General features: G+C 36.3%; 2 protein-coding genes across 2 annotated transcripts; one reads left to right on the top strand and one right to left on the bottom strand.

Moving 5' to 3' along the window:
- The first annotated feature begins 2,880 nt into the window (after window positions 1-2,880).
- On the top strand, window positions 2,881-13,715 carry LOC122050956 (ABC transporter G family member 42-like). The gene is made up of 23 exons (XM_042611833.1): window positions 2,881-3,408; window positions 4,286-4,495; window positions 4,582-4,666; window positions 4,741-4,900; window positions 4,978-5,054; window positions 5,136-5,189; window positions 5,497-5,587; window positions 6,472-6,773; window positions 6,874-7,155; window positions 7,245-7,561; window positions 7,756-7,916; window positions 8,063-8,172; window positions 8,272-8,419; window positions 8,943-9,098; window positions 9,196-9,362; window positions 9,755-10,087; window positions 10,577-10,867; window positions 10,959-11,042; window positions 11,241-11,374; window positions 11,516-11,743; window positions 12,483-12,654; window positions 12,823-13,077; window positions 13,154-13,715. Exons 1-23 carry the CDS (start codon window positions 3,002-3,004, stop codon window positions 13,430-13,432), a joined length of 4,503 nt encoding a protein of 1,500 aa, XP_042467767.1. The 5' UTR covers window positions 2,881-3,001; the 3' UTR covers window positions 13,433-13,715.
- Window positions 13,716-15,174: 1,459 nt separating this feature from the next.
- LOC122050955 (proton pump-interactor 1-like) lies at window positions 15,175-22,239 on the bottom strand. The gene is made up of 8 exons (XM_042611832.1): window positions 22,071-22,239; window positions 19,762-20,134; window positions 19,375-19,569; window positions 19,107-19,286; window positions 18,763-18,957; window positions 16,473-16,571; window positions 15,862-16,404; window positions 15,175-15,773 (listed from the first exon to the last, which is right to left on the bottom strand). The coding sequence occupies exons 2-8, from the start codon at window positions 20,128-20,130 to the stop codon at window positions 15,462-15,464; spliced, it is 1,893 nt and encodes a 630-aa protein (XP_042467766.1). The 5' UTR covers window positions 20,131-20,134; window positions 22,071-22,239; the 3' UTR covers window positions 15,175-15,461.
- Between the last annotated feature and the right edge of the window lie 584 nt (window positions 22,240-22,823).

The raw sequence follows: 22,823 nt of genomic DNA, 5'->3' as shown, positions 1-22,823 counted from the left end.
GAAACTTAAAATTGTCTTATGATAATTTTTTTAAAACAAAAATAAAATATTTAAATTTTGAAATTTTTTTAAAACATGACATATTATCTAAGATGATTTATTTTTTTTAAATTAAAAGTTTAAAAACTAATAAATTCATAATTAAAAATATCACTTGACATAAAAAAATTATTTTTTTCCAATGGATAATTTATCGAATAATACTGATTAATAATTGTTAGTATAGTTTTAAAAGATTTTTTTTTCAAAACTAAAAATAATAAAGTATTATTGTTTAATAATATCTTAAAAAAGATTGAATAATTTAACAATTTATTATCTAAGCTTAAATATAAAATTTTAATTAATAATTTTATATTTCAAAATTAATAGTTTTAAATTTTTTATATATTTTTTAAAAAATTAATTTCCCTATATATATATATATACACACACACGCAAGATGCCATCATGGAGATTAGGACACATGATAGATCCAATAAGAACACAGAACGAAAGATAATGCTTGCAACAACCATAAAATAATCTTAATATCTTAACGCTTATCCATTAACCACTTTGCAAACCTACCAAAGATGCCTCTTTTTTTTTTTTTTTTTTACTTCTATAACTTTTACTTTTTAACAATGTTGACTTAATAAAAAATAATAATCTGGTGCATAAAACTCTATCAATACGAGGTCTTAAAGAAGAATTAGATCATATTGAATCAATTGTACGTTAGTCTTATTTTACCTTTTATAACTGTCTATTTTTTATTTAAATAATTGTGACCTCAAGGATTTACAAAAATGAATCAACTTTTTATTTTTAGAAAATGATGATTTACTTATTTACTTTTGTTTAGCTAAGAGTCTAAATCAAACTAGAATTTGAAATTTTAACTCATAATTTAATGGGTCACTAGTTAGAATTTGAAATTTTAACTCATAATTTAATGGGTCACTAGTTAGAATTTGAAATTTTAACTCATAATTTAATGGGTCACTAGTTCATTAGGTAAAAGACTAAATCAAATTAAAATTCTCATTAATTAATTGGAAAAAATGAGCACTCTATGCTCTTCCTAGCCATTCTTGTCCAAAGTAGTTGGATCGAGCAAACCAATTTTAAATAAATAAATAAATTGCCTCAATCTTAAGTTTTAACTTATGTTGAATTAATGAATTCATATTGACCCCTAAAAAATATGCGTTTGGTATGTTTGTAACGCACGTAATATGAATTGTTTTGAGTTGATTGTTAATTTTATAATGTTTAAATTTTAATAAAACTTTTAAAGTCATGACAAAACCTCTGTCATGCCAAAGAGATTAACCCTGAAAATAAAGGCATTTGCAACGATAAAAACTATGAAATTCTTGCGAAAATAAAATCTATTGCAAATTTTGATTTTGTCATAATTGCCTTGTGATGAAAGACGAAAATAATGGTTACATAATTTCATATTGTACTATTGGAGTAAAAATAGTTGCTCCAATTTCATATTGTACTAAGACTTAGGGTTCATGAATATCATTCATGACCGAAATGAAAGTCTTGAACTAGTACTCTATTGGGAGGGTTGAGCATTTAGGGTTTAAGTAATCATAGAAGTTTCTTCCTTATCAGATTGGCTCTTATTGAATCGATAATTAACCTAATTGGTAAGTGATTTGGTTGTCTTTGGATCAAGCAAATTAAGGGTTGTTCGTTGTCATGCTCGGATGGAAAAGGAGGTCCACCGAAGATACGTTTAGCCCATATGAAGATTGGTTGAATGGCGACTATCAAAATTTGAAACTTCCCCACGGCTGACAAACGAACAAGAAAATTGTGATGCAAGAAGAAAATTTTTTTAACATATAAATCTCAATTTCTAACGTGTAAAAAAGGAAAGAAATTCTAACAAAAAGAAAAATTATTTACAAGTATAAAATTTTTAAACAGACCCAAAATTAAAAAAAATAAAAAATTATAGAACTCAATTTTTAACTTATAGATAGAGAAAGGAAATAAATTCTAATAAAAAATAAAAAGACTCAGAATCCTTTAATAATTAAGGAGACTCAAAATCTAGAAATAAAAAATAAAAATTATCTAAAATACCAAAAACAACTAAAAAATTATTAAAAAAATGAAAATTTACTAAAATAATAAAAAAAATCTAATGAATCTTCATCAAGTTGTTATTACATAGTAAAGTTAGAAGAGAGGTAAAGATGAATGTTGATGAAACTCGTCCAACACTTAAGTAGTAGAAAATAAAAATGATATAGTTAGCCAATTATAGAAAAAAATATTGCATATCTTCGTCTGTTTATACTAACAGTCTTTTATATCAGACCAAAGAAGAGTGGGACGACAAGAACTTGAATCCACTTGGTTGAGCGGCGCCACTTCGAGATCCGTAGAACTAACTCGAGCTCCTTGTCGAATTGGATTGAGATGACTCTGCTCTAACCAGATCTCTTACCTACCGCTCTACAACGACATCCTAAATTGTGGAGTTCAAGAGTTGGAAAAAATGATCATATTAGTTTGTTAATTTTGAAAATTTGGCATATTTTATAATTTCATTGGTTAAGTATTCGATCAAATAAACCCAAAAAGTCTAAAAGCAAAATAAAGCATTATTTCTTAAATAAATAAATAATTATTTAAATTTACCTAAAGTTTGAAATAATTAATGCCTAAAATTCCACCACTTTTGCTTAATTTGCCATGTTTTTCAAATCGTCACTATTATTTCAAATGTACGTATTCACCTAAAGCTACTGACCGGTTCCCTAGTGGAACCCAACGAGTCGACCCACCAACCGCGGTCTTAATGCTGTCCGAGTCAAAACCGTCGGCTTCTTCCCTTCGCTCGCTATATAAACCCACCTGCGATGGGGGCGACCGACCACTCCCAACTCCACCTCCTCGGCCCTCTCCACTCCCATCTCCAAAAAAGTTGCAATCCGAAGCGGCGGCGATCGAGCTAGGTCAGATCCGTGGGGGGCTTGGTGGCTGATCGGCGATGGAGAGCGTGGAGAGGGTGTGGGACTCGGGGCGGCGGGCCAGCCGGAGCCTGAGCCGCAGCATCAGCCGCGGGATGAACATGGGCACCTGGGGGATGGAGGACGTGTTCTCGCGGAACAGCACGCGGGGGCGCTCCGGCGGCAGCCGCAGCGGCGTCGACGACGACGAGGAGGCCCTGCGGTGGGCCGCCCTCGAGAAGCTGCCCACCTACGACCGCCTCCGCACCGGGATCCTCCGCTCCGCGGCGGCGGATCCGGGCGAGGAGCGGCGCCAGTACCACCACAGGGAGGTGGACGTGCGCAAGCTGGGCATCACCGAGCGCCAGGAGTTCATCGAGCGCGTCTTCAAGGTCGCCGAGGAGGACAATGAGCGATTCCTCAAGAAGCTCCGCAATCGGATCGACAAGTAACCATTTCCAGACCCTCTCTCCTCCAGTTTTTTGGTTTCAGAACAATTCATTCTCGAAATTAAAAACTATTTTCAATATTTTAATGGTAGATAAAATCCATTAGGGCATAGATCTTTATTCTATCATGTGCAAACGAATAAGTACCAATTTTAAACCTTTGAAAAGGTTCAACTCCAGAGCTGTTTCACACCACAAAATCGACGACCTGTTTCAAACAACCATTTGCATCTTATCTTTCTTTTTATAATACTATGGTTCCTATTGTTTCCTTCTTTATGACGAATATCTCAGATGGAATTTATGCAAATCCAATAGAGAGTGTCTATCGCCTCCTTAATTAGGTTGATGGTTCATTTGTTTTGCCAATTTAATTGGGCGTAACATCTGTCCTCTAATAATGCAACTTTGCTCCTAGCACTTTCCCCATCTTCGTTGGGCCCTTTTCTCCCAATTTTCATCAATTCTACACTCAAAGCTGCTTTGTTGTGTGAATAAGTAGTGAGTTTTAGTTAGGACAAGATTATTCGGCCCTGTTTCTTCTTTTTTTTTGTATGTTTTTTTTCCTATCTTTTTAATCTATATATTCATATGTATTCTAGCGTCTAGCAGTTTTCCCTCAAAATAATTCAGCAAACACACAATAGCTACAGTAGAAAATTTATTGTTGGAAGAGAATTCAAGTGCATACAAACTAGGAAAAAAAACAAGTAGATAATGTATACCTATGACAGTGATGGGATCTCAAATTTGATTGGATACAAAAGTTGCTTGCCTAAGTTGACAAGTGAACCCGTTGATTGAATGATTTTTCAAACCAGTACTAATTCTTACTTTGTTGTTTAGTTCAATTAACCAAAGAGACTTTTGACGCAGGGTCGGCATCCAGTTACCAACGGTAGAAGTAAGATTTCAACACCTAAACGTGGAGGCCAACTGCCATGTCGGAGACAGAGCTCTTCCGACGCTCGCCAATACAGCCAGAGACATCGTCGAGTCCTCCCTCTCCCTCTTGGGTATAAACCTCACCAAGAGAACCACCCTCACGATCCTGAAGGACGTCTCAGGAATCGTACAGCCGTCAAGGTGAGCAGAGATCATGCACACCCGTATGTGGCTGGGCAAAACTACGTGGCCGGAGTCTTAATAGCTGCCTGTGAACTTGATTTCAGGATGACACTGTTGTTAGGCCCTCCATCATCTGGGAAGACCACCCTTTTGTTAGCTTTGGCCGCGAAGCTTGACCCAACTCTAAAGGTTCGGTGTCCGATATCGTGCATGTGTACTCGTGAAATTAGCGACCAGAGTGAACTCCAATCTTTCTCTGACAGGTTAGCGGAGAGATAACTTACAACGGGCACAGGCTGGACGAGTTTGTGCCACAGAAAACTGCAGCATACATCAGCCAGAACGACGTCCACGTCGGGGAAATGACTGTCAAAGAAACTCTCGATTTCTCGGGAAGGTGCCAAGGAGTAGGAGCCCGATACGGTAGGGTGCCGACGTTTTCTTCTCAGACTATAAGTGTTGAAAATCATAGCAGCTGTGTGATTAATGGCTTTGTTTAGATCTTCTTTCGGAACTCGCAAGTAGGGAGAAAGATGCAGGAATATTTCCAGAAGCTGAAGTGGATCTCTTCATGAAGGTTGATTAACCTTGCTGATCTGACTGGTCGAGGACCATTTCTACGAGCAGGCAATAATTTGATAGTAATCTTAAATTTCAGGCTACAGCGATTGAAGGAGTGGAGAGCAGTCTTCAAACGGACTACACTCTCAGGGTACGTACGACACGTTTAGTGGCCGGACAGGATAACGGGTCAATGTGGTAGATAGACTTATAACTCAGCGCTAAATGCCAAGCCACTTGTCCGCTAAATAATTCTTGCGATACGATCGCTTGAGTTGACAAGATTTGTCCCCAGTGGACCAAGTCATCAAAAATTAAATGGGAGGGGTCCAGCGGTTGGTAAAAAGGGAAATTTGTGGTGCTCACCAACCCCAGCCCTCAAATATCATCTGCTGATTTCATTTATATTCTCAAATATATTTTTTTAATATTATCTGAACGGCCGATCGGTGGTGCAGATACTGGGATTAGACATTTGCGCCGATACGATTGTGGGGGACGAGATGCACAGAGGCATTTCAGGAGGTCAAAAGAAGCGAGTCACAACAGGTTTACCATTAATTGTCTCTTAAGAAAAAAAAAAATTTATTAAATAAATTACAACATTAATTTATTTAATTATTTATCATATTTTTTAATTTAAATAAATATAATTATTTTTAAATTTAGCATATTAAATTAAATATAATATATTTTTTATTAAATTAAGTATTATTTTTTTTCATCTATGAAAAATATACTAAGTTTTTTTAAATTATGTTTAATTGAATGAAAAATATATTAAATTTTTTTAAATGATATTGAATTTAGAAGGAATTATATTAAATAGAAAAAATAGAAAAAAATAATGTTCAATTATATATTCTATTTAAATTAAAAAAGTTGAATTTAAAAATAATTATATTAAAAAAATTATATTTAAAAAAATATGAGGAGATATTTGTTAGGGAGCTAATGGAAATAAAGTTTTTTAAACATGATGACTGATATAAAATTAAAATTGTGGTAAGAGATTTTTCACCCATTTACTTAAATTTTATTATTATAATAATAATAATAATTATTATTATTATTATTATTATTATTATTATTATCTAAATCTTAAAATTATGACCGGATGCTTTTAAAATATAGTTCGATAGACTAACTAAAACTCTTGATCGAAGAAAAATCATTCTTAAAAATATAATCAATATTTAAAGTTTAATTTGACTGTCGCAGAATGTATCTCCACCTAAACCGTTTGAAAATTACTTCAACCACCACGGTGCTGGCCCACGGCCAACCGCATAATTTTCGATTTTATTCTGAATTAAATATTAAAATAATTTTGGATAATTAACGACCTCCGAAGCAAATTTAAATTTGAAATAAAAAAAATAAAAATAATGAGATTTTATTTATTTATTTCTGAAAATAAATTGTTGTCGCAGGCGAGATGATCGTCGGGCCGACCAAGGTGCTGTTCATGGACGAGATCTCGACGGGGCTGGACAGCTCGACCACCTACCAAATCGTGAAATGCCTGCAGCAAATCGTCCACCTCGGCGAAGCCACGATCCTCATGTCTCTCCTCCAGCCGGCCCCCGAGACCTTCGACCTCTTCGACGACATCATCCTCCTCTCCGAGGGCCAGATCGTCTACCAGGGCCCGCGCGACCACGTCCTCGACTTCTTCACCTCCTGCGGCTTCCGCTGCCCCGAACGGAAAGGCACCGCCGACTTCTTGCAAGAGGTACCGAACTACTCGCTTCTCAATTCAACATCGACGACCGGTGAGTGTTTCCTTTACGAGTGCACTGATTCGAGTGAGACTCCACTCCGTCCGTGAGTAGGTGACGTCGAAGAAGGACCAGGAGCAGTACTGGGCGGACAAGCAGAAGCCATATCGCTACATTTCGGTGTCCGAGTTCGCGCAGCGATTCCGGAGATTCCACGTCGGCCTTCGCCTCGAGAACGAGTTGTCCGTCCCCTTCGACAAGGCCCGCAGCCACAAGGCCGCTCTCGTCTTCTCTAGAAAGTCCGTCTCCTACTCGGAGCTGCTCAAGGCCTCGTTCGGAAAGGAGTGGCTTCTCATCAAGCGCAACTCTTTTGTCTACATCTCCAAGACCGTTATGGTACTGCCCTTTTGTTCTTTTCGCGAAACAAGCCCGATCCTCTCAGTGATGCTACTCTGTACTCAAGCCTTTCCTTTCTTTGCTTGAAGATTGTCCTGGTGGGGTTCATAGCCTCGACCGTGTGGCTGAGGCCACGCATGCACACAAGGAACGAAGACGATGGGACCGTTTACATAGGGGCGCTTTTGTTTGGCTTGATCGTGAATCTCTTCAATGGTTTTGCGGAGTTGTCAATTGCCATCGAGCGTCTGCCCGTATTCTACAAGCACAGGGATCTCCTCTTCTACCCTGCATGGATTTTCACCTTGCCCAATTTTCTCCTTCGGATACCCATATCAATCTTGGAGACCATTGTTTGGACTGTTATGACCTACTACACCATAGGGTATGCGCCAGAAGCAAGCAGGTACAAAGCTTCTCAAAGACTTTTTTTTTTCTTTTCGTGTGTGTTTGTGTGTTTGTGTTAAATCATGCACTATAATAATTGGTTATATTGCATCCCCAAGGATTTCATCCTACTTAATTAATAGCTTGGATCATTTTCAAAAAGTAACCTCCTTACGATGCTTTAATTAATGCTCACCTCTTTTCACATTGTAGATTCTTCAAGCAGATGCTGCTAATATTCTTGATTCAGCAGTTGGCAGCAGGCATGTTCAGAAGCATTGCTGGCCTTTGTAGGTCTATAATCATATCCAACACCGGCGGGGCACTTTCTGTTCTCATCATGTTTGTGCTTGGAGGCTTCATTCTACCAAAAGGTATCTGTCTACAACTCTTCTTTTGGTCCATGTGTTAACATTTGATGAACATAGTGTAAATACATTTAAAGTAATCATGACATCCAATGGACACTTTTTGGTTCCATTGCTTCATCCAACTTATGTCTTCTCTTTCTGTTCTATAGGAATGATCCCAAATTGGTGGATATGGGGATATTGGGTTTCACCGCTTACTTATGCATATAATGCTTTAGCTGTGAATGAGTTTTTGTCTCCAAGGTGGATGAACCAAAAGGTAACCATTAATTGGCACTCACTTCTATATCTATTTCAAATATATGATGTTGATTAAGTTTCTTATAAATGACCAAGAACTCTATTTATTACATGCTAGGTAAATGGTATACCACTAGGAACAGCAATCCTTCAAAATGTCAATGTATTTGCAGAGGGAAGATGGTATTGGATTGGAGCCGCTGGACTTCTTGGGTATAGCATCATCTTCAATGTCCTATTTACAGTCTGCCTGATGTTTTTGAATCGTAAGTCCCTATCCATCTAGCTGTATAAATGATTCAAGCAGCTTTATTGTATGATGAAAGCAAAGTTGCCATGATTAAGGTGAATTGGTACCCTTACCTTGTTAACTACTTACAAAGATCTGTACTAATGATCCAACTGATCGGATCAGAATGTTATGTCGAATAAGATTTTAATTCAAAAAGAAAAGAATCAACCTGATCCAACATTAATTGAATTATAAAATTATCTGATTCATAAATTTAAAAATTAAAATTATTTTTTCAACCCTACTTACCTCCAACTTAAAGAAAAAAAAAATCTAAAAATTCAAAAAATTTGAAACTCTTTTGAGTATTTAGCTTGTCTGTCAAGGTTTAATCTTACTTTTCCAATCCTATAGAACCTAAAACAGTTGTTCTGATTTGACCCTTCTTATATGTATGTTTTGCTTATGGTGCAATATTATTGTTGCCAATTGAACTAAATTATTAGAGAGAAGGTTAGTTGCTCAAACTGAGCTGATCAGTCTCTAATTTGACATAGCTATTGGAAAACCACAAGCTGTTATATCTGAAGAAACAGCAAGGGAAATGGAAGAAGTCGAAGATGAAGCAAAGGATTTGCCACGACTGAGAAGGATGAGCTCTAAGAGTGAGTCTGTACCTCACGCTTTGTCAAAAACGGATGGGAACAACACCAGTATGTAGACAATCCACCCATAAATTTCCAACTAAACTTTACCATGATTTGCGATATTGATGCCTTGTATTTATTTTAAAATGATCGACTATGACAGGTGAAGTTATGATGATGCGAATGAATCCTAGTCACTCAAACGGATATAATCGTGAAATGCCCATCAATGCAGTCACGAATGTTGCTCCTAAGAGAGGAATGGTTCTTCCATTTACACCTCTTTCCATGTCCTTTGACGAAGTCAATTACTTTGTCGATATGCCTCCAGTGAGTTTCTATCTTTAATTTATATGTTTTTCAAACTTTCTATGGTCAAGCAAATATTTAGAACTTGCATATTTGCAAAATAAAAGATCAACACAATACCTCTTTAAACATTTTAATCTCTTACGTGTGCAACTATCAGTTCCATCCATCTAATTAGCTTCAGTTGATCACCCAGTTACTACCAATTAACTGAGGTTTTGAAAAATATGTCTTGCATATTTTTTTTTCATTAGTGATTGTGACATTGCAAGTTGTCTAAATGTTCCTTTCCATCTAATTGTCCTTGGCAATGCAAAATAAAACAAAGTCCAATCAAAGCAAACTTAAAAGTGTGCCATGTTAATTGAATGTGACTTAGGTCTCAATTTAAGATATAATTTACTGTTCTTTAGGAAATGAAAGAGCAAGGAGTCACAGAAGATAGGCTCCAACTGCTAAGAAATGTGACAGGGACTTTTAGACCAGGGGTCTTAACAGCACTTATGGGAGTTAGTGGTGCTGGTAAAACCACCCTCATGGATGTTCTGGCTGGAAGAAAGACTGGTGGCTACATTGAGGGAGACATCACTATCTCAGGGTACCCAAAGAAACAAGAGACTTTTGCAAGGATTTCTGGTTACTGTGAGCAAAATGATATCCACTCACCTCAGGTGACAGTCCAAGAATCCTTGATATTTTCTGCTTTTCTCCGCCTTCCACAAGAAGTCACTGTTGAAGAAAAAATGGTATGACTAATTCTTCCCCTTCTGAATTTCTACATCTTCATATTAAATCATAATCTTGACTCAAATCATACATAAATTATCTAGGACCTTGCAGTTTAGCACAAAGCCACAAAGTTTTCAGTTACTGATCACTCGATCAAAGCAATAGTTTAGGAGCATTAATGTGGATCAGTTCTTATCTACTTACTGACTTGGCTATGAGGGGGTCTTAAGTCATAGTATTAATGAACTTGCTAGACATAAATATACAAAATGGGCCATTAGTTTTTGCCCATTCATCAAATCTAAGAATGTTCTGCTTACTTTTGCTCTCTTCGTCAATCCTTCCTCACTCCTTTCCTTCCCTTTTAAATGAAAAAATTTATATTTTGTAAATTACATCCTTTCTAAAAACAGGTATGTATTAAATAACTTTCACAAGCATTGTATGTGTGTGTACTGAGGTTGGTATTGAGAATGCAATGAATTAAAGGTCTTCCTTCTTTGCAGAAATTTGTTGATGAAGTGATGGACCTAGTTGAGCTTGACAACCTGAAAGATGCCATAGTGGGTCTTCCAGGAATCACAGGGCTTTCCACTGAACAAAGAAAGAGACTGACAATAGCAGTAGAGCTTGTTGCTAATCCTTCTATCATCTTCATGGATGAACCGACATCTGGTCTTGATGCAAGAGCTGCAGCCATTGTCATGAGAACTGTGAGGAACACAGTTGACACTGGAAGAACTGTTGTTTGCACAATCCACCAACCAAGTATAGATATATTTGAGGCGTTTGACGAGGTATACATACTGTAGCTAATAATAGATGATATATTGTGTAGAATTTATGCCTGTTTACATGCCAATAAAATAAACCTTGTTACTGAAACAGCTTCTGCTAATGAAAAGAGGTGGGCAAGTGATATACTCTGGACCTTTGGGGATAAATTCTCACGAGATAATCAAATACTTTGAGGTACAAACTCATATATAAACATCTGACTGTTTATTTTATCACTTCAAGTCTTCAACTGAGTTTATAATTGGTTGTCCAATTTGCTGCATTCATCATTGCAGCCTCTCATGATATTAATTTTAAGTTAACTGGCTAACCTTCCATTTGAAGTAATGAACAACTTTTAAAGAATATTAAATAATAATTTGATTGTTTCAGGCAATTCCCGGAGTTCCAAAAATCAAGGACAAATATAATCCTGCGACATGGATGCTTGAAGTTAGTTCAGTTGCTGCCGAAGTACGTTTGGGAATGGATTTTGCTGAGTATTACAAGTCATCAAATCTATTCCAGTGAGTGAAATGCAACCTTTATATTACTACTTTATTAAACTACTGTACCATTACTTTCTTTTAACCATTGCTTTAGTAATTTATAAGGTGTACATATTTAGCAATGCTGATTGCATTGTTTTAATTGCAATTTATGATCAGGCGCAACAAAGCATTAGTGAATGAGCTCAATAAACCAGCAGCAGGAACAAGCGATCTATATTTCCCTACAAAGTATTCACAATCATCATGGGGACAGTTCAAAGCCTGTGTCTGGAAGCAGTGGTGGACTTACTGGAGAAGCCCTGATTATAACCTTGTCAGATTTTTCTTCACCTTGGTCACTGCTGTACTGTTAGGGACCATATTCTGGAGGATTGGCCTTAAAAGGTAAATACATCAAGAACATTACACCTTGTTGCTATGTGATTCTGGAATACAATGGGAGTTGATATAAAATTTTCTTTCATTCTAATTCATAATCCAGCCCATTCAGTGCTGGGCATAATAAGTATAAGGGACGCCAAAACAAACATCATTTCACTCTTTCTTTGAACTTTGAGGTGCATGAAGTCTCATATTTGACCAGATCTGCCAGATGATAGAGATTCTATTTAACTTAATTTAGACCGAAGGTAGATTTAGTCAATGCAATTCTTCCTTGAAATGCAAAGTGGTTATGGATCAAATCTTAGCTATTGTACTAGATCAGGCCATGAGACTAATGTTGCATTTACCTTTTGGGGAGGGAAAAGGAAAAAAAAAAAAAAAAGGAAATTAGGTATTGAAATTCGTGTTTTTTCAATAATGTGACAGGATTGGTTAAGAAGAAACATCGAATCTGTGAAGCATTGAGATTTGTATTTTTCCACTGATTCCTTCTGTCAATGTTAACACAACATAAATCCTGCCTCATTCCTAGCCATTGATACAAGTCCTTGCTTGTTTTATGCTTGTTTGACTATTGTTTGAAGTTTTTACAGTTTGATGGTTTCCAAGCAAATATGTATCATATTATACCAGGTCACGAGTTCCTATCGTAGCTAATAGAAAGATTCTTAGGTTATGCATCATAGTGATAGTGCTTTATGTAGAAACAGATGCATCAATTCTTTGCTTGATGATGCAGGGAGGATTCTAACAGTCTTAGAATCGTCATTGGAGCCATGTATGCTGCAGTTATGTTTGTTGGTGTTAATAACTGTGGGACTGTGCAACCACTTGTGTCAATCGAGAGGACTGTCTTTTATCGGGAACGGGCAGCTGGAATGTACTCCGCCTTACCATATGCTCTAGCTCAGGTATGAGTCCTGTGTTAATTTTACCAAGACAAAATGCTCTCCGGAAAAAGGGGTACTATTTTATCTAAAAAAACAAAGTTGATACTAATCCATTATCTAGGCATTTAGACACACAAAAAACACTTAATTGAACAAATGATGAATAGTAGTTCACATAATACGTTGCAGGTGCTTGTGGAAATACCATATGTGGTAGTTCAGGCGATGTACTATGCTCTTATCGTATACTCCATGATGAGCTTCCAATGGACTGCAGCAAAATTCTTCTGGTTCTACTTCATTTCCTTCTTCTCTTTCCTATACTTCACTTACTATGGAATGATGACCGTCTCTCTCACACCAAATCATCAAGTTGCTGCAATCCTTGCTGCCACATTCTACTCCGTCTTCAATCTCTTCTCCGGCTTTTTCATTCCTCGACCAGTAAGTCTCTCTTGCTCAAAATTTGTTGCTTCTGTTGTCGCAGTTGATTCTGATTGAATTGATCAATGTGTTGCAGAGAATTCCCAAATGGTGGGTCTGGTACTACTGGATTTGCCCACTTCAATGGACTGTTTATGGACTCATAGTGACACAATATGGTGATTTGGAACATGACTTCGATGTGATAGGATCAGGTCAACTTCAACGTCAAAGGATCAAAGACTATATCAAGGACTACTATGGATACAACACTGACTTCATGCCTATTGTTGCCACCGTGCTAGTTGGCTTTGCTGTCTTCTTCGCTTTCATGTTTGCATTCTGTATCAAGAAGTTGAACTTCCAGCAGAGGTAGGAGATGCAAATAGGAATTAGCAGACCAAAAAAAAATTAAGATTTAGCGAGCAGCGGATGGTGACTAGAGGGTCAACCTTTTTTCATCGAAGGTCAGGAACCAAAGATCTCAGGATTATGTAGGTGCTTAATTCTTTTCTTCTGCTATTGCTGTAGATATACACAGTGCAATTAGACATGATTACAAGGCATCTAGACTCTAGAGTAATTAAAGCACACTTGTCATCGCTGTGAATAGTATTATTTGGATAATAAAGAAAGATCTTCTCATGTCTTATATTTGAGAAAGTTGTTCCCAGTGTAAGACAAGGTTCCTAAACTAACTCTTCCTTCTTACAAAACTTTACATTAACGTCAATTGATTCAATGACCGATAACTGAGTTTACATAACACAAACTTTTTTCAGCCTGTCTGTTAATTATGTTTTGCAAATTTGCAGATAATCTAATAGAGCGAATATAAGTGTTCCCAGGTATTTAAAAGGCTAGAAATCTCCTTCAAAGCCTAAGAAAGTTCAGATTTTGTTCGCAATAGTTTTGCTACATTTGGCCAGATCTAAAAATCTTGATCTTTTGATTGCTGACATTCAGAGCAGGTTCATGCGTACTAACTTGCTTGATCCAACCTGCTCAGCTTACCGACATGATCATTATGCACGGTTTGTAGCTTATCAATTTGTCTAACTTAATCTACTGATCAGCTCGCGTTGCATGGTTCAATCGACCTGCTCAACTCGTTAGCAATCTTACGCGTCTATCTCGCATAGGTCGCTCAATTCGTGACCTTTTCGATCAACTTCATTTGCCTTCCCGCAAAACATAGTAAAATGAAAATATGTATTCCTTCTAATGATAAAAGAAACAATCAAGAAGATCATTGGGGAATAATAATTGAATAATTTAAAAAAATATATATTTGTTAACAATATATAATATGAAAAGTCATAGAGTGATTTTTTTTCTATAATCAAAACAAAAGGAACAATGTCGGTAGCGTTTTGGTACTGAAGATGGCGGTGGTGTCATTCAAGAAGGTGAAGTTGCTTAGTTAGGTAGCTAAGTGGATTGATCTAGCTGGGAAAAGTAAATAAATAAAAGTTCCATCCAGGTGAAGTTCCCAATTCAGAAACACTTAGTTGATAAGTTATCTTGAAATTTCGAATTAGGATCACGAATAATTAACAAAAAGAGTAAGAGTAATATGTATAAAGGATTCAAATCTTGAAAAGTATCAAAGTTTTAATTTTTTTTATTGAAACAATCCAATACAACAATATAATATTAACATTTATTAAAAGTTTTATTCAAATTTTTTATTTTAAAAATTTAAAAAAATAGTTAAAATATGATTGAATTATGTAGGTATACGTATTAATATAAGTTAATTATCCAATTAATTTTGATTAAAGATTGATGAAAAAAACACTATCAAAAACTAATTACCTTTTTGCTACATCAATTTGAATAAGATCGGTTCAATTTTATCATGGACCTATATTGTTAAAATAATCTCTTTCTTATCAGATTCCTAGCATGTTGATCGGTGGCAGAAGAAGAAAATAGATTGACTACACACGAGTCACGACTGACCAATTGGCATGCTGGTCATCTCGTGCCTTCTCATGTGTTGACCGTCGAGCAGGATAAAATATTTCGCCCTGTACCAATTGGCATGTCAGGAAGCTTTAAACCATGGTAGTCTGTATGCTGTGACGATACAGGAAGAATTATGGAAACTAATCATTGGAGAAAAAAGAAGTTATATTGGCTTAAAACAAGGGAAACAGTCGGTTATTCAGTGACATGAAAAAAGAATATCAAATTCAATGGGGGGATACATGCAGCTAAAAGAAGAGTTCATAAGTTGACAGTATTCGACGACTTGAGAGTAGAGCAGCAGGTGATGTTTTGACTAGAGAAAGTTTACTTGGGGATGGTGAAAGTATAAAGCCCGATTCGTTGTTATGCTATCCCATTCTGCAAAACTGGTGCATATCTTGAGGGAATGATCTTTGCTGGTATCCTCACTTTCAAGTGGAAGCCAAGTAGTAGAATGCCGCGGCTGCTAGTAGCACCGCAGCTACTGCAGCAGGTGCAGCCCATATCCAATAGGATGGGGTCTTTTTCCTTTTCAGCATGATCTTAGGAACCTGACCTCTTCCAGTTGGTCGGTTTCTGAATCTAGCATTGTCCTTCCGTCCCTTGCTATTTTCTGCAACTGGAGTATCGGTATCGACAGTAACTTCTTCGGGTTCTGAAACTTTGGATTCAACTTCTGGCTCCTCAGTGGGTGCATCAGGTGTCGATCCCCCAGCCTTCTTCCTAAGCCTCTTCTCTTTTTCCTATCAAATTTCAACAAAATGTGAACGGTTTCAGACACAAGAGAAAGGGTGAGAAAGAGTATCACAATTTTCACAAACGAAATCATGCCTTTAATTTCTTTTCAAATTCCTTTTGAGCTCTAACAACTGCTTTTGCTGCTGCCTTCTCAGCTTGCTTCTTCTTTCTTTCAAAGGCCAACTTAGCCTTTGCAATCTCCTCTTCTCTCTTCACCTCCTTCAGTTTTACAGCATCAATCTCATTTGGCTTTGGAGTCTCCTGAGGTTTCTCAATTGCTGGTGAGTCGGCAATGCTTGTAGGATCTTCAGCCTTTGCTCTTGATTCTACTACCTTGGATGATTTCTTAACGTTGGTTTCTTGCGTCTTTTTGTTGGGAATAACATCCTGCTGTGGCAAATGTACATCCTCTGTTTGTTTGGCATTCAACTTTGCTGGTGTGGCCAGCTTCACTGGCGCAGCCTCCAGATCTCGTGTTGCTGGTCCCTCAACTGGAATGATTGGCTTTTCATCAGGATTCCTCATCCTTCCATCCCTGCTCAATTGTCTGCTATCAAGTGATGACAAAATTCTCTTCTCATAATCTTCCCTGAAAGCCCTTTCACCGTTGCTCCAATCGGACATAAATTTCTCAACCTAACATAGAGAAGATAACCATAAGAAATCTGAATGTAGCAGTCGATGATAGATGAAAATTGACACACCTCAGTATACACGAAGTCTGGGAGTGATGTCATATCCTTCTTTGCTGCAAGATCCTTAGCACGGTTTAAAACAGCACGGTTTTGGAAGAAGCAAGAATTCTGGAGTACACAGAGAGATGGATAAACATTTTGTACTACCAACTTCATTTTACAAATGGGCAACTGATTAATGTATGAAATCTACTGGATGTCAATCCCCACCAACTCTCTTAATTCAAATCATATTAATTATATATTCGAACTAGTATACAAAATCACAAAAATTTTAGAAGGTAAATAAGTTTCAGCAGAGTGAAAAGGTTTAGTGGGATACCAAAAAATGAGCAGAAAGAAACACGGATGACAGAGAGAGAAAATTGAAATCATTCATGCTCGTGCCTTCAAACAATTGAGTTGAAGCTACTACGGTCAGTGTCACTAAGACAACTCCTCTAGGACAAATACCAAGTGGGCGGGATGCCCTAATCTTTTGCTTCAACTCTCCTTGTATAGATCAACACCCAGTACATCCTTCAACAGAGAAGCTATATGCATAACACAATATACACCTAAATACGTGATTTGGCTACATGTAATCATAAAAAAAGAAAAAAAAACAAAATATTTGAAAGCACAAAAGCTCTAGTGTTGTCTTAGGATAAGGTCTCATTCACTTGGTACCTCACTTAACTAGAGTATACAATTAATAACTCACCAAAAACACCTCAGAAACCCAGTGAATTCTACAAGGAAGAAACTCCTATCCTAATTCCCATGGCATCCACATGCTCCCTAACTCCCAAGATGGTTTCTGTAGCCAAGAACAACTCGAGTCATGAAACTACCTCTAAAAACCTAAGTTGGGTTGTCGGTCAGGTTCTCTTTGTAAATGGGGTTTTCCTGCAAGCTCTGCACAGAGCTAGTACAACATCCAGGCTGCACCTGTGAGCTAGGAAATCACCTGCAAAGCTGATGTGACTGCCAAGCAAACTTGAAACACAGAATTGGATAGCGCGGGGCATCCCACTTGTTGATCAACACAAAGTGCTTACCATAGAAAGATTACTACGTACTGCAAACAATGATAAAAATTTATCTCAGACTAAATTAACTTTATCCTAGCCCTCTAACATATTATGAAAAAAAAAAAAGAAGAAAGATTACCATTACTTGAACAATAAATAATGAACTTGCCTTACCTATCTACAATCAAGAAAAAAAAAATCAATGATTAGTGTCCAAGATTGTGAGAAATACAGCCTAGACTCAACTATCAAAGATCTCAACTTAACAAAGATCATGATACAAGAATAATACTAATAACCCCTTTACATTACAGTCCACCAAACACCAAGATTATAAACATGAAATGCAGACAAAATGGGGAGCTAGAAGTCTTAAATGTCGTAGAAATAAGTCGATTCTCATGCAAGGCAGGCAATGGGGAAACAAATATAGTCAATCTCATGAAAACCTAAATTCCTTTTACTTGTTTCTTCCGAACAAAGCCCAATCACCAAACTATAATTCTATAATGTCTTCTGTCATGGCGATTGGGAATATTAATTCAACTAATCGTAACTGGAAAAAGAGAGATGAAACACAAATTAGAACTTGAAGACCAACGACAACCAAGATACTCAACATTACAATTGTTGGTAACTACAAAGCCAAAATCCTAGAAGTTCGGAAAAAGCCTGTATAATGCAAAGCTTCAAAATGATAAAACACCTCAGGGAAGAAACCAACTCATAAACCAATGAAAACTAAGAAACAAGTAACAGAATAAAACATTTAAAATTCATTTGTACAATCTCTTTAGTTGTGAAATATATCAATTTAGCTCGATGCAATCTATTACTGTGACAAGCACTTAAGGAAAAATACAACACTACAATGAATTAAATTAATTGATAAAGCAACGTGCCAAAATAGTTGTTTCAATTTACTTGAGCAGATTGTGAAAGCATAGAAAAGATGAACTGGGAAAAAACGCCCAATAGTCTAATCACTTTATAAGGCATGTTTTTAATGTTTTAAATTGCAAGGATTAATGTAAACACTTATGTTGCATGTATTAAGTTTTATGCATGTTACATATACGATGTGTTCAATATTTTAAATTAATATAGATGGCCAAATATAAAGTAGTTCAACAGCTTACCACTTGTGTAAGATTTTAAACCTTGATTATAGTGGGTATGAATATGGTAAGAGTTAGCATGTCAAGATGAATATGGATTACAAGTAAATCCAGAATATAATTATAGTAGTAATCCATGCAATTGCAGATGCACATATAAATTCATACCGCTTCATCGCGAGATTTTCTCAACTCAACAAGAGTTTCAAATGCCTTGTTTCTTTTCTTGTTGATATTTTCCAATTCCTCTTGTAAGGAACTAATATCATCATCAATAATCTTGAGTTCATCTTCAAGGCTTTTGATTTTCATACGAATTGCTTGTTTCTCCTTTTTGACTCCGCCAATGTCATCATTTATCAGCTGTGAGCACAAAATCATAATAAATAATATTAATATATGTTTCTAATCAAGAACGACTTCCAAGAACACTAAGAGTCTAAGACCACTCTGGTGAGATTAATCATCTAAAAATTGTATACGTAGTAGTCAGGGAAATATCTGCTACTTACTTTGACCTGGTCTTGAATAGCTTCTTTATGACCAAAAGAATCTTGAATCTTAGCCTTCTCGCTAGCATTAGAAATAACCTTATCTCTTGTCCCTTCAAGCATCTTAATCTCCTTAATCAATTGTTTTTCTTCAACCAAACTGAGACTCTCATGCTGCATATGGTAATTCAAGCTATAAATCTGTCTCATCAAAAGAGAAACAATCAGGTTAACAACACCCAATGTAAAATATTGATCAAGAGAAAATACCAATAAAGTGAATATTTACAAGATCATTGAGCTCTTCCTCTGAAGAACATAAACCCATGCCCCTTTCCCTCACAGCAATATTCGCATTACGTAGCTTTCCAAGGGCATCTTGAAGTGGTTCCATTGACTTTCTCTTTTCATCCATAATCATTCGATACTGTCTGTCCTCAGCAGTCAAAGGCTTTAATTGCAAAATCACATTTGACCTCTCGGACTGCAATTAAACGATTAAATACAAATAATATTTGAGACTAAAAACTGCCTTATCTATGGTTTTTATCAAAAAGCCACAAGGTCACAACTGAAAAACCTACTTAAAGTGAAATAATAATTTGGAATAAAATAAAGAATAGAGAAACATAGAAAAAAAAGTAGAATACCAAATAATAAGAATGCATGACGATACCCTTTTTGCCTTTAACGCATCTGTAATCTGAACCCTGTTTTGGGTGCACTTAGTGACCTCTTTGTCAGCATTGTCAATCCTTGACTTAAGTTTAGGGTCTTCAAAGGTCCTATACCTAACTAAATAGAAATTATGAATTTTCTTTTCAGCAGGCCACTCTTCCACAGCATCCCTTGGAAAATTTGCATCAACTGATCGATCCCCTTCTTTAGCTTCTCCATTGGCTACATTGGGTCTTACTAATTCATGTCCATTGCCATGTTTAGTCTCTGGCTTGCTTTCTTTTATGGCAACGAAAGAGTTGTCCTCTTCAGTTCCTTCATTGATATTGTCTTGATTAGTATCATGCGCAAGGATCTCCATTACCATGATTCTGTCAAAGTTTAAATGGATTTTCTTAGTGTGCATCTTAAAATCCTTCCTGTGAATACTGAATAAAGTAAGTAAAGAATGATTTTGAAAAGAAATTTTCAAAACACTGTAGCACTCCCATAGAGCCCATAATACTAAAAACAAACATATGGATTCAAATAATTTTTGGATAGGTAAACGATCCAATATAAGGAAAAAAACCAACATGGTCAAAACTGTCTTTTATAGTAAGTATAAAAACTTATCTTTATTGTTTTCATGACATCCTGCAATAATAGAAATACTGACGAACAATAAATTGTAATTGGTTTTTTATTGTTCTTAGTTTGTTTCTCTAGATAAATTAAAACAAACTAAAATTAGTGATCCTTGGTCAACGTTATTTGGAGACAAAGAATTGTCATTGTTTTCTACAGATGTCGTCCACCACTCTCAAAATCAAGAGACTGTGCGCCAGGAGTAATGCTAAATTACTAATTATGTAGTAGCAGGTACTAAGTCCCCAATTTAAACTTGTATACCACTATAACTAGTTCCAACTTCATAAAAAAAATGCTTTTACCAAATGAAATGGTTAGTGATAATCACAGAAAACCCTGAAATATTAATCATCGCAAATTAAAAAAAAAATCTCCAAATGGGCATTCAGAATTGATCGATATTATCTATCAAAAGAATTGAAACAGTGAGGGAGTAAGAACCAAAGAAACCAGAGGGTGAAGATTAACTAAAACATGCTATCTACAATTAAATCACAGTTTCATGCAAATGAAGAGCCCAAAGCCAAATTATACAAGATCACTATAACAGAAAACACTAACAATGAGAATAATATATGAATATGCATGAGGAATCAAGGTTCACCAATAGGCTATTGTTCAACATTCAGCACATAATCATAGTGATAAAGTTCAATGAAACCTTAAATGGTTAGCTAGTAATATGAATGCCATGAACAAAAAGAAGGTTCAGACAGTTCAATGAGCTACATATCATATCTCAAATTCAAGGTGTAACACAAGATAATCCTGCAAAAGAAACCATGAATGGACAGTTCAATTTACTCCATCAGTGAAATCTATTTGTTTATAATCAGATTATGCGAGCATCCAATTGTGAAGCAGGGAAATCAGGACCAAGGATGCCTGAACAGATTACCAACGTAATCCATAAGAACTTCTTAGTGAAACAAAAGACACCAAAAACAACATTAAAATGCATCGTCACAAAGAATGCTCTAAACCAAAGATCAATTCAATATAAAAGCAAATAGTTGAGGATGGTCAAAAAACATTGCATCATGGCATTTGGTAGGATATAACAATTTTCTTCCAATTATATCAGTCTGTCATTGTATGAAAGCTAACAAAAAAAGGTATCAACAACAAGGAAGGGGTTAGAAAGCTAGACCAGAAACAAAGTTGATTCCGAGATGTTGCAACAAATGATATTCTGAAAACAGAGATCTTAATGGATGAATAGCACGGTTTACAACATTAGTATTTCCAAGCACACTTAAGTGTAATAAAACATCATTCATATGGTCGCAGAGAGAACAAAGAGAAGGCCGAGAATTGAGCGGACATCAACTCACCTGGCCTGATTTTTGGAAGAAACCATCGTCATATTGGAAATTCAACACAAAAGAGGGAACATTTAATTGGAAGAACAAACACAAAAAGAATTATACGGTCCAGCGTATAGAGAACGCCCCCAGATTTGATATCCTCCTTTTCACCCAGAGTCCGAAGATCGAAACAAACCTCATAATCAATCGAAGACGCAACCCACGAGTCTCTTCCAACAATAACCAAATCAGATGAAATCACGCAAAAAGCGGCCAACAATCAACAATGAAAGCAAACGAAACCACGAAATCAAACAGAGAAAACACACTGCGATGGATCAACAAGCAGATCGTCGGAAGAAGAGGCTACCCGAGAGATGCAGATCGAGACGACGTGATCGAGATCCAAATCTCTCGTAGAAAAGAAGGAAGAATCGGAGACGAAAGATCCCTAATTCGGCTGGCCCTAAACGAGAGCGGAGGTATCTCTCAAAGGCTCAATGGATTTGGTTATAACAACAATGTATGAGATTTCCATTTCGACGACCTCGAGGCGCGACGTGGAGAGACGGGAAAAGGCTACTATTACTTCGTCGCCCAACCATCAACCCTGACCATTATTGGACAAAGCAGGTGGACCACCACTTTGCAGAACCTGCAGTCAGTTGTTTTTCTGTTTTTTTACCGTTTTAAGAAACGTTTTTACGCTCACGAGAGAGCCATGCCCCAGGCCGTTAAGGCATTGTAAGAGCACCGCGTCAACTTTCCTAAATTAATTTTAGGTAATTAATTTATCAAAAGACATATTTAGATTTATGAATTGATATAAAAATATATTATATTTTAATATTTATCAAATAGTATATTTTTTTTCGTTTTATCTCTCAATCATTTGTCAATTTTTTTTTTTCATGTAATTTATTTTTTCTTAATTTTCTACCATGCACACATCCTCTCTTCTTTTTTCTCTCATCTTCTCTTTCCTCTCTCTTTAAGAGATATGCATGCATGCAAAACATAATATGGGTCACGGGATTAGAGTTTAATGTGTTTTATTTTGATAACATTTTAACACTTTTGGAGAAGTTGAAATATGCAATAGATGACATCGTTGAACTCTTTA

This window comes from Zingiber officinale, chromosome 3A (genome assembly GCF_018446385.1).
Source record: "Zingiber officinale cultivar Zhangliang chromosome 3A, Zo_v1.1, whole genome shotgun sequence".
Classification (NCBI taxonomy): domain Eukaryota; kingdom Viridiplantae; phylum Streptophyta; class Magnoliopsida; order Zingiberales; family Zingiberaceae; genus Zingiber; species Zingiber officinale.
Note: the sequence above shows the minus strand (reverse complement) of the source record. Positions and strands in the feature narration are given on the sequence as shown.

Excerpts from the sequence above, each read along its gene's own strand:
- LOC122050956 (XM_042611833.1), top strand. The coding sequence starts at position 3,002 with ATGGAGAGCGTGGAGAGGGTGTGGGACTCGGGGCGGCGGGCCAGCCGG. Across the intron at positions 8,173-8,271 it reads CAAGGTGGATGAACCAAAAG|GTAAATGGTATACCACTAGG; the intron begins GTAACCATTAAT and ends ATTACATGCTAG. Across the intron at positions 8,420-8,942 it reads CTGCCTGATGTTTTTGAATC|CTATTGGAAAACCACAAGCT; the intron begins GTAAGTCCCTAT and ends AATTTGACATAG.
- LOC122050955 (XM_042611832.1), bottom strand. The coding sequence starts at position 20,130 with ATGGTAATGGAGATCCTTGCGCATGATACTAATCAAGACAATATCAAT. Across the intron at positions 19,287-19,374 it reads AGGAAGAGCTCAATGATCTT|ATTTATAGCTTGAATTACCA; the intron begins GTAAATATTCAC and ends TTGATGAGACAG. Across the intron at positions 16,572-18,762 it reads GAAAATCTCGCGATGAAGCG|AATTCTTGCTTCTTCCAAAA; the intron begins GTATGAATTTAT and ends TGTGTACTCCAG.